This window comes from Oncorhynchus masou, chromosome 9 (assembly GCF_036934945.1).
Source record: "Oncorhynchus masou masou isolate Uvic2021 chromosome 9, UVic_Omas_1.1, whole genome shotgun sequence".
Classification (NCBI taxonomy): Eukaryota; Metazoa; Chordata; class Actinopteri; order Salmoniformes; family Salmonidae; genus Oncorhynchus; species Oncorhynchus masou.
Genome location: NC_088220.1, coordinates 29,618,300 through 29,630,475, shown reverse-complemented (window position 1 = coordinate 29,630,475; position 12,176 = coordinate 29,618,300). Strand labels below are relative to the sequence as shown.

Sequence of the window (12,176 nt, the reverse complement as noted above, 5' to 3'; positions counted from 1 at the left end):
CTTTGCAGCAATTCGACCATGAAGGCCTGATTCATGCAGTCTCCTCTGAACTGTTGATGTTGAGATGTGTCTGTTACTTGAACTATGTGAAGCATTTATTTGGGCTGCAATCGGAGATGCAGTTAACTCTAATGAACTTATCTTCTGCCGCAGAGGTAACTCTGGGTCTTCCTTTCCTGTGGCGGTCCTCATGAGAGCCAGATTCATCATAGCGCTTGATGGTTTTTGCGACTGCACTTGAAGAAACCTTCAAAGCTCTTGAAATGTTCTGTATTCACTGACCTTCATGTCTTAAAGTAATGATGGACTGTCGTTTCTCTTTGCTTATTTGAACTGTTCTTGCCATAATATGGACTTGGTATTTTACCAAATAGGGCTATCTTCTGTATACCACCCCTACCTTGTCACAACACAACTGATTGGCTCAAACGCATTAAGAAGGAAAGAAATTCCACAAATGAACTTTTAAGGCACACATATTAATTGAAATGCATTCCAGGTGACTACCTCATGAAGCTGGTTGAGAGAATGCCAAGAGTGTGCAAACATATTTTTATTTGTTTAACACTTTTTTGGTTATTACATGATTCCATGTGTTATTTCATAGTTTTGATGTCTTCACTATTATTATACAATGTAGAAAATAGTCTAAATAAAGAAAAGAAAAACCCTTGAATGAGTTGGTGTTCTAAAACTAATAATTTTGGTTGTGCAGAATTGGGCAGATCATGAATGATCGTACATTCCAGCACAGTAGGTGGCGGCATACAGTTACACGATTGTTTGGGGACCTCCATTATATCATAGAAGAAGGAGCCAACCGGGCCTAGGACCCAGGGGCTGTGAGCGGTAGCACTGCCCCTACCCTACAAACACGTCCATAGAAAGAAGAAAAAAATAGGAGACCCGTTCAGACACATGCTTTGCTTTCTTGATCACTAGCCGAGCTAACGAAAACATTCAAATTTGCAATGGGACACTACAGTGGATGGATTGTTTCGGTGTTGATAAGGATACAACATTTGACGTCGCTTTGGGGGTAAATGGGGGGCACTGAGCACAACAATTGCAGGCGGACATCAGCTGCATGCATGTCTTTGGCAAAGAAAGTTTCGAGCGCAATGCAAATCTTTGACAATGACTGGTGTTTACACGTACAACCACCCGGTCTTGACTTGGAAGGCTACCGGAGAGATACGATGCTGTTTTTATTTTATAGTGGCCATGGTGTCGAAACTGTTTGTAAACGGAATGAAAATAAGCACAAGAGAGCGCGTCATGCTGAACTGTAACGAGTTCTTGTTGTGTATTGAAATTTGACGAAAGCAGGGACCTACCGAAGCAAACATTTAACGAGGAAACAATTGTAGACGTTGTTTGACACTTTATATGCTCATGAATGATAAAACTGACCTGCTTTGTTTGAAGAAATTGATACATTATGTCTGAATAAGGATACAATGTGACACTGCAATCCATTGCCTACTTTCCTGCATAAAACGGAGCCATCCATCCGCCCTACAGTTCTCAATTATCTGACGTTGTTTTTGTTCAGTGAGAGGGCCATGGCAGAAGAGGTCGACCACGTCGAACATATCTCTGACGTCGAGCAATCCCACCATGAATCCACCTCTGAAAATGGAGTCGTGTTGGTTGTCAACCACAGTAACATTCAGCCCCCTTTCAGCGTAGTGTTGGCCACATTGTTGTATTGTGCAGAGTTTGTCTGCGCAGCGGTGCTTTGCAACGTTTACCACAAGAGCGATGACGACATCTGGATGGGGTCAACCATCACCTTCATGTTGGTGCCCGCTGTATTGACTCAGTTGGCGCTGACTTTCATTCATAGAGACTTAGGAAGAGACCGCCCCCTCGTCCTCTTCTTGCATCTACTACTCATGGGCCCACTTATTAGGTAGGTATAGTACCACAAGTAATTACAGTGCTGAGTAGCTTCGGACCGCAACTAGGAGGACTTGAAGCATAGTGCTGAGTTGTACTGTAATGTGAGTTGTCTACTGCCGCCCAGGCGTTCGGCAGTAGAGCGCTCACCTCTGCACAGTAGAATCTTGCCCCCAATCAGCTGTTCTCTCTCCGGCTACATTGGTGAGATCATTCCAATTTGGTGGTCTCGGGCGGGGTGTTGGGGAAGCGTACCTGTTGTCAGGTGGGACTGTGCGGGAAGATGCTTCTCGAAGGAGAGAGGGTAACGTGTAAAATGGTTTATATATGAGCGTTCTACTGCCTGACATAGTGTAGAACACTATACCCCCGCCTTACAAAAAATATTTCAGTTTTGACACTGCAGTAAAAGTGCAGTAACTGCAGTTGACTGTGGTGTTTTGGATGCAGTAATTAAACTGCAGTGTATTGCAAAATTACTGCAGTAAACAAATACTTAATTTGGACGCAGTATTTGCAACATACTGCACTCATGAGCCCTCACGAAACGACGTTCTTTCCCGCTACAGTACTGCAGGCATACTAGGAAACGCTCTACAATGTTTACTCGGTTATCCTATAAATTAGGCCGTGTGTTTTCCTGCCTCTTCAAACCTGTTTGACCGGATGTGAAGTGGGTTCAGATGGACCCTCTCATTCACACCTTTGTCAGACATGCCAGTCGTGTAGTCGACTGTGGATACAGCTGCTTCTTGGTGTCAGCCCACTTCTAATTGGGTGTTTGAGCTGTCAGTGCAAAGTGACAAGTTGTAAGGAGTGAGGCCCCATTTGAGGTCAATGCCATTGGTATACAGAAATGTATGTCTTAGTTTTGATAAGACACTTTTTATTTAATTTGTTTCACATATCTAATTGGCTGAAATGAGAGAACCGTATCTCTCCTTTTGCTTTGGTGTGAAATGCCCACCCTTTGAAGGCTTCCATTGCTGCTCAAACGCTGAAAGTCCCCTCACTTAATTCTTTAAATACAAATCACTCTTAGCTAAACCTGTTGAACAAACCGTGAGCCATTTGTCACTTGTAAAATAAAGTTCAAGGGGAGTCTTTGGTAGCTGTTTAGAAACGGGGCATATCTTGAGTGACACTGTTGGTGAGCTTTGGTTTGTCAACCGTACCTTGGATTTTACTCTTGGATTTTACTCATTTGATCCATTGTAGTAGAGCTGGACGATATGGGCAAAAATCCATAGCACTATGAATTGATGTGTTAACGATAAGTATATAACATTAATGTGCAAATGTAGTATTACTCTTTTAAACTACTAGTAGTTTGATGGTTGTCGCCATAAATTGTCACATTAACAATCACCCATATTAGCAAACTTATTTAATTTAAAATGTCATGTTTCTCTACAATAAATGACATCAGCAAAATGTCTGCGATAAGTGGTCGGTGTTGATAATTGTCGGTTTATCGTCCCAGCTCTACACCGTAGGCCTTGTAGATAGCTGAGGGTATGGCCCTTTAACACTGCAAGAAGAAGGCCTTTGGCATGTTGTCTTTAGCTCTGCGTGGGTTACCATTCCATATGGTGTACAATGGATAACATTACAGATAACAAAAGACCCAGAAAAGTAGAATAATAGTGTTTCCTATAATTCATTATTGTCGTTCTGCATTGAATATTTTCCACATCAAGGAACTGCCTTGAATCTGTGAGGTGAATGTGATCCATTTAGTGAAGTGTGACTATCAGCCATGTGTGGTAGAAACCACTGTGTCAAGTATTCAAATTTCTAGTGGAGCCTCTGACTGGGATGTGGAAGCAGTGACCTGTGTCATATCCCTCCAGATTCCTCTAGAGTAGCAGATTTACTGCATGAAAACACACTATCAATATTTTTTAAATTGTTAAATGTTTTACAGATTTTATAATATCCTAAGATTAGAATACATCCCAGAATACCGTACTTTTACAGCGCATATCTCGTCAATTCAAAGGTCATTTTTATCGTGATCTCTTTGGCTGTAGTGGCTGCACCCTTTATGGCCCCCATACTCAACTGGTGGCCCGGATCCAGAATGGGGTCAATAAGGACTGCGGGCCCCCAAAAAAAGAAGAAAAAAATGACAAGGAAGATTTTGTCATTTAAAAAAAAACTTGGTTGTGCTTCAACCCATGGTATCATATAAACACAAATAAGACATGGAAGAATGCATTGAATTGCAGAAAATTAGCTTTAAAACTGCAACATTTTCTCTCTTCCAGCTAAAGGGGTGTGAACAGTTTGAGGTTACTAGGTTTGTTGCTATGTCGATAAATTACATTACCCATCCGGACCTTTAATACCTAGGAAATTTGTGACCGGACCTCCTCAAATAGTACTTGAGCACCACAGCTTTATGACAAATCAAGTGACTGACGAGCAGGCATTTGCCAAGCCAGCACATGACATTGGCCCACTGTTAACAGCCCTGCTCCCCCACTCCCTCACTGTGCTAACCAGTGAGAAGCAGCCCTTCAGTTTCCAGTAGAACCAGATCAAGGTTTAGTTTCAGGGTTGTTGTGCTACAGCTACACAGTTCTATAATTATACTCTGGAGGTTGGCTTGTCTGGAGATGTGGTTCCCTTGGGCAGGAAGCTTCATATAATTAACTCCCTGCCTCAAACCCTATTTTCTTTCTAAGTGGATGGTTAACTGTGTCAAACAGAGAGGCACTAGATCAGGGGTCTCCAACCTTTTCGTGGTATAAGAGCTACTTTAAAAAAATTATCTTGCGAGCTACACTTTTTTTTATATATATAGTTTTGAAATAGGCACATTCTTCTGTCTGCTTGCGGTGTCTGATAGCCTACTTGGGAGATTTGTTTATGTCAGTTTGCGGTAGAACATGTGAAAGTTGCATATACTTCAGAATTGTTTGGCGAGCTACTCCTAGGTGGGCTGCAAGGTACTGGTAACTCGCAATCGACCTGTTGGAGACCCCTGCACTAGAGAAACAGATGTGCATTAGTTACTTACTCCCACTGTCCCATCTGAGCTTTTGCGCTGATCTTGGGGCGGCAGGTAGCCTAGCGGTTAGAGTTGCGTCAGTAACCGAAAGGTCGCTAGTTTGAATACCTGAGCCGACAAGGTGAAAATAATCTCTGTGCCCTTGAGCAAGGCACTTAACCCTAATTTTCTCCAGGGGCGGGGTAGTACTATGGCTGACCCTGTAAAACAGCACATTTCACTGAACCTCTCTAGTGTATGTGACAATAACACTTTTTTTTCTTATCAGCTGTGCACTTCCTGTGGAGTTTGGTGGATGATAAAATCACAGATCATTATCAGTGTTGACGCATTGCGATATAGCAGGTTTCTTAGCAACTCCGACCAAGGGTTGAAATGCTGCTGGCTGCAAGGCTTGCTTTACCTTGTCATAGGCAAGGACTCTACCTCACAGTCTAGTGTTTGTCTTGTTACTTGCATATCTGTAAACTTAACACAAAGTACTGTTTCACTATATGAATGTGTCTGGCAATCTATATCTTAGATAATCTGTTGACAAGATGTTGTGTAACATGGCCATCTGGGAATCCCTGTAGTGTCAGGTTGGTTCCTTGCTTGAGTGGACCTTGTCACAGCTTGTCTCTGAGAGAATATATTCCTCCCCTGAGGCAGAAGTAGCTACATACTTAGTTGATAGCAATCTCCCTTTCCCAGCATGCAGCACTGAAACGATGTTTACAGACAACGAAGAAAGGTTGGTGTCTGTATGTCCTTAGCCCCAATGCATCTTGTGGGTGTTATGCCAAATTACGGTTGTTAACCAGAACGAGGTGAGAGTCTCTACTGTCTCTCAAGGAACATGCTGAGAGGATTTCCTGATGATGAAACTACCCTTGTGGCTTTTTTGATGAAAGACCACTGCAACGGTTGCTTGAACTGCAGCTCATGTCTTAAAGTGGCAATCAGCAGTTGAAACAATAAAAAGCAATCTCACCGCCACTGTTTTGCTAAAAAGCTGAGGAATGAGGCTGGAGAAATGTAACCACTCAAATTCATAGACAGAGCTATGGATGCCAGGACTTGACCATCCATGATATAAAATTATAAAGCTAAGCAATGTTTATTTACATTGGAGTAAAACAGGCTTATATTTTGGGTTCTGATGGGGTATGACAGTTGAACTAAGCTCATGAGGCATTTATAAGTTATATTCAAGAATCTCTGGGTAGGCTACATATCATTAATTTGTAAGTCGAAAAATGGATGAAGCTACTACAGATTTAAGGTAGTTCCTTATTGCATGTGTGCATGTGTGTTTTACTTTGTACTCTTTACAAGTACTGGTAGCCTAAGCAGAGAGCAAAGTGGTTTTTATGGCCAGGGAGTAATTACCTGGCAGTAGGCACTTTTGCTTTGCCTGATGGTACCATTTAGATGCTGCTGTGGACATCAGGCATATTGATTCTGTCAACCAACCTTTTCCACAGCTGTGCTTTTTCCTCTAAGTGAAATACATTGTTTCTTAGTCATTCAGAACCTGAATTTCCGGCTGGCTGGTCTGACTCCAGCATGCATTCTTAGCTGCATTATGATGCCAAGCTTCCCTGGAAATCAATCAGAAAATCATAGTCTTGTGACCGCTACCGCCTCCCATCTGTAGACCAGTCATAAAACTCTCCGACAGTTTTTTGCATAGGCTACCAATAGTACCACTGGAGAGATGAGGGGTGGCTTGTGCCCCTCCCGCATGTCTCTCGGTTCCGAGAGAATTGAAGTCAAAGACGAGAGGCTCTTGTTTTGGTTGTGCACTGTAAGGTCACAGCGAACGTGATTCCACCAGCACCACAACAGCCACCGTCTGTAAATGGCTGACGGCTGGATATGGTGTCCTGAAGCAGCCCACAGCTGAGCTAGCAGGAAGAGAATACTAGTAGCTAGCCTGTCTATGTTCTCTCCTCTAAGCCCATGTCCAAAGTAGATGTTTTGGTCTGAAAGACAAGACAAACACTGTGTGATTTACTTGGTTGAGTGTGAATACCTTAGACCAGGGTTCCCCAACTGGTGGCCCATAGGCCGAATTTGGTTTGCAGGTGGTTTTATTTGGCCTCCCTAGTTTTCTGAACAAAAAATTGAAAACATTGTGTGGAATTGTCATTGTTGTAAAAAAACACCAGGAAATCAGCTCCAAGTGATTTTAATTTAAGAAATCTCTTACGAAGTAGTCCCATGCATAATAGACAGACGACGTGATCGCATGCAAAGTTTGAAATTATTATGTTTTAGTCAAACATATCTGTTTGGGCTTCTTACAATCAATTTGCAGTCTACAAAGTATTAGTAATTATGTTCCGGCCCCACCGACCATCCACTCAAGAACAAAACAGCCCGCGGCTGAATCTAGTTGATGATCCCTGGCTTAGAAGTTATGGATTGCCTTGTATACAGCTATCCACTGCACTGGTACTACTCAACATAAGCAGCTTTAAGTAGTGCTAAACAACATGTTGGTGCTATTTGTGTGCAGTGTTAACTTCTTTCTGTCATTTACCTCTGTGAAGGGCAAGGGAACACACTGCTTAGGTTTCAGTACTGAATACACTGAGTGTACAAACCATTAGGAACACCTTCCTAATATTGAGTCGCAACTCCTCCTTCTGTGCTCGGAACAGACTCAATTTGTTGGGGCATGGACTACAAGGTGTCGCAAGCGTTCCACAGGAATGCTGGCCCATGTGGACTCCAAGGCTTCCCATAGTTGTGTGAAGTTGGCTGGATGTCTGGACCTACTACCACCATACCCGGTTCAAAGGCACTTTAAATATTTTGTCTTGCCCTAATATTTTGTCTTCTATGTCTCAAGACTTAAACATCCTTCTTTAACCGGTCTCCTCCCCTTCATCTACACTGATAGAAGTGGCTCTAACAAGTAACATCAATAAGGGATCATAGCTTCCACCTGGATTCACCTGGTCAGTCTGTCATGGAAAGAGCAGGTGTTCCTAATGTTTTGTACATGCAGTGTCAGACTCAGTTTATTTTTAGCCCTTTGGTGGAGCCATATAGCAATGTTGCATTTTTTTACATTTTAAATATGAAGCAAAATGTAATATTTATTGATGAAAATATTGAATGATAATCAAATCATGTGATTGTTTTTGTTCTTCCAATCTTAGTTTTTTTTTGTCAGCCTGTACTGCCCTCTGGTGGCTGTGGTATTACTCCATTCTCTCCTTTCCTCAGGTGTTTTGAGGCTCTGGTGGTTTACTTCAAAGCGGGTAAAGAGGAGGAGCCGTATGTGACCATCTCCAGGAAGATCAAGCTGAAGAAGGACCAGGCCACGCCCATGGAGTGGGAGATTGGCCACTCGGAGCGCAAGCTCGCCACCCACCGTAACGCCTTCAAACGCACCGCCGTCATCCAGGCCTTCCTGGGATCCACCCCCCAGCTCACCCTGCAGCTGTACGCCAACATCCAGGAGAAGTACTTCCTCCCTATCAGACGTAAGAGTCCTCTTGATGGCATTCATGGCGAATGCTACTGTTTTGGAGGGTCTAACGAGTGCTTTTGTCTCTGTGTTCATTCCAGTGACTTTGATGGTCATCTGCCTCATCTCCATCACCTACGGGGCCCTGGTGTGCAGCGTGTTGGCCATCAACATCCGCTACGACGACTACAAGGTGCGGCTGCGCCCAGCCGCCTACCTCTGCATGATCCTGTGGCGGGGCCTGGAGATCGCCACACGCGTCACCTCCCTGGTGTTGTTCAGCTCCGCGCTCACCTATTGGGTGATCCTCGTGGGCCTGGGCAACCTGCTTTTCTTCTTCCTGCAGCCCTGGGCCGAGTTTTGGGCTCGACGCGCATCGCTGCCCGACAACGTGGAGAATAACTTTAGCAAGCTGGGCACCACGGTGGTGCTGTCGCTGGTCACCTTCCTGTACGCCTGCATCAACGTCTTCTGCTGGTCGGCCGTGCAGCTAGACCTGGGCCACCGCGACCTCATCGAGATGAAGCAGCACTGGGGACGCCTGGCCGCCTACTACGGCGGACGCTTCCTGGAGAACAGCGTGCTCATCGCCCTCTGGTACTTCTACAAGTCAGACTTCTACTCGTACGTGTGCGCCCCATTGCTGGTGGCCCAGCTGCTCATCTGCTACAGCCTGGCCGTGCTCTTCATGCTACTCTTCTACCAGTTCTGCCACCCGTGCCGGCGTCTCTTCAGGCACAACGTGCACGACTGCCTGGCCTGTGTCTGCTGCTGTCGGAGGGGTGTGGGGAGTGCGGGGGAGGGGCATCCCCACTCCTATTCCACCACTGCCACCATGGTGCTGGTGCAACTGGAGCCGCCAGACCTGCAACCCACTGACCTCACCAGCCAGCTGGGGGAGCACGAGACGGCAATCGTTGAAGACATGGAGGCAGCTTGAGAAGGCCCCACATGGTGATTTGATGATATGGAGCCACTGCTTGGTGCAGCTACTGAACTAATGGCTGCGTACACTCAGGACTGTTATACTGTGAGTGGTGCAGATTAGGAGATGGACAGAGCAGCTCATTCTGTACTGCAGTGCACAGAGAACAAGTTGGTCTCAAGTGGTTAGCTAAGCGCATTTCAAATTGGTGCCATGATTTTATCGATGCTGCTCGTTTTAGAATAACACGTGCACGCAGAGCCTTGGACTTAAAAAGATAAGCCATGATATAGACAATGTTACATCACTGTTGTTGAATGGGAAATGGGTTACTGACGAGTGCACCGTTTGTACTGGACATCTACTGTACAGGTAGAGAGACAGTGGGTCAAGGGAGTCCAAAGAATGTACTCTGTTAAGATATGCCGGTGTGATGCACAAAGGCAGCCTTGAGAGAGCAGCACAGGGTCAGATACAGTGGGGCCAGGTGTGTGGGAAGTATGCCAAGTGTCTCCGGCCCTAGAGGACTGATTTGCCCTTTAAACTGGGACTTCCCCTGCTTACGTTCTCGGGGGTTTACTTAATGAACAAACTCCAGATGTTGCATTAGGGTTCTTTTTCATCTGCACGCCCATATGTAAGATGGGGGAAATAAAAGGTTCGATGAAATCCGAGCTACCTTCCTCATACCCCACTCCACCCACTGTAATGAATGGTTTGTATTATACTGAACAAAAATGTAAACGCAACAGTTTCAACAATTTTACTGAGTTACAGTTCATGTAAGGAAATCAGTCAATTTAACTAAATGAATTTGACTCTAATCTATGGATTTCACATTACTGGGCAGGGGCACAGCCATGGGAGGGCATAGGCCCACCCATTGGGAGCCAGTCCCAGCCAATCAGAATGAGTTTTTCTTCACAAAAGGGCTTTATTACAGACCAGAAATATTCCTCAGTTTCGTCACCTGTCCTGGTGGCTGGTCTCAGACGATCCAACAGGTGAAGAAGCCAGATGTGGAGGTCCTGGGCTGGCGTGGTTCCACGTGGTCTGTGGTTGTGAGGCCGGTTGGACGTACTGCCACATTCTCTAAAATGACATTGGAGGTGGCTTATGGTAGAGAAATTAACATTAAATTATCTGGCAACAGCTTTGGTAGACATTGCCGCAGTTAGCATGCCAATTGCACACTCCCTCAACTTGAGAAATCTGTGGCATTGCGTTGTGACAACTGCACACTTTCGAGGCCGTTTGTCTCCAGCACAAGGTGCACCTGTGTTATGATCATGCTGTTTAATCAGCTTCTTGATATGCCACACCTGTCAGGTGGATGGATTATCTTGGCAAAGGATAAATGCTCACTAACAGGGATGTAAACAAATCTGTGCCCTTCTTTTATGAGAAATATGGAACATTTCTGGGATCTTTTATTTCAGCTCATGAAACATGGGACCAACACTTTACATGTTGCGTTTTATATATTGTTTCAGTGTATCTGGCTGTGTAGTATCAGTTTGCCCTTGATTTTGTTCCTTTGCAAACACAGTGGTTAAAAGGCAAATTGAGTCTCACAGTGATCCTTTTGAAGTGGGTTGAAGAGCCAATAGATCTTATGTAATCACACTGTCCTTGTAAATATATTGTAATTTAAATGCAATTCAGAACATATCTTTTTACTTTCAATGAGGACTTAATATAAAGAACTTGATGCCTTATTGGTACCTTATGTCTGTAGCATTGAAGTGCATTTAATCCCTGTTTTTGTTTTGTATGGTCTGTTTCAATAGTATGTTTAAGTGCTTTATCTTTTGCATTGTTACTTGAATGTAAATTTGTTGAATAAAAAATGCTGTTATATATATATCATATTATGTCGTTAATTATTATAATAGTAGCCTATGGTATAGCTTTCCCGAAAAACCTTTATAGATCGGAAGTTAAACATGAAAGGAAAGGGGGATACCTAGTCAGTTGTACAACTGAATGCATTCAACTGAAGTATACAGATTTGTACCTTGTCAGTTCGGGGATTCGATCCAGCAACATTTTGTTTATTGGCCCAACGCTCTGAGGTGTTCATCAGCGCTGGCACCACAGGTCCCTTGGCAAAACTCCTGAACCAAGTTGTAGCAGGGACCTTAAGGGTTGTACTATTGCCTGGGGCAGGTGAACTGAGCTGTTGGACAAGTTGAGCCTGCTCTAAAGTAGCTTAGCTGAGAGAAATATTTTTGTTTTGTTGGTGAAAAACGGGAAGGAATTCCAGAAGAACAAGCCTGGAACTTGTCTTTCTGGGTCATCCCCATTGTTTAAGAGAAAGAAGGACAATTTATGGCAGATGGGCTTTTAAAACTGCAAATCAATCATACTGTGTTTATAGCCTAAGCCAATTGATCTGTGTTAAGATAAAATGTGGTTTATATTCAAACTTCGGTTGGCTAGGATACCTAGGCCTTTTAAATCCATCATTATTGACGAATAAATCAAATAGTAATGACAGGCTAGACTGAATATAACTTAAGGGTTTTGGGCACAGGCCATTCCCATTCCCGGGCCTACATGATGCAACCATGTTTAAAGCAAGCACACCCCTGTTAGTTCTATTGACTAATCACAGTTGCCTGTGTAATGGAAAGTCCCCTGTTAGTCTAGTTTTTAAATAGAATTCATATGAAAAAGTACACCGTTTATGCAGTTTTACAGGGTTTACATCCTCCCTACAGGGCAAGGTGTTTTCCATGACTTTAAAACTATGTGACCTGATTAGAAAACTCTATTTTCATCATGGCCCATATTAAACCGTTTAGCAACTGATTTATCACTTTGGCTGCGTTTACACAGGCAGCCCAGTGTATAGTATCTCGGCTGGA

At 43.9% G+C, this 12,176-nt stretch overlaps 1 protein-coding gene across 1 annotated transcript; it reads left to right on the top strand.

The window, feature by feature from the left end:
* The first annotated feature begins 829 nt into the window (after window positions 1-829).
* On the top strand, window positions 830-11,172 carry LOC135545814 (endoplasmic reticulum membrane adapter protein XK-like). The gene is made up of 3 exons (XM_064973720.1): window positions 830-1,915; window positions 8,138-8,397; window positions 8,483-11,172. The coding sequence occupies exons 1-3, from the start codon at window positions 1,566-1,568 to the stop codon at window positions 9,319-9,321; spliced, it is 1,449 nt and encodes a 482-aa protein (XP_064829792.1). The 5' UTR covers window positions 830-1,565; the 3' UTR covers window positions 9,322-11,172.
* Window positions 11,173-12,176: the final 1,004 nt, after the last annotated feature.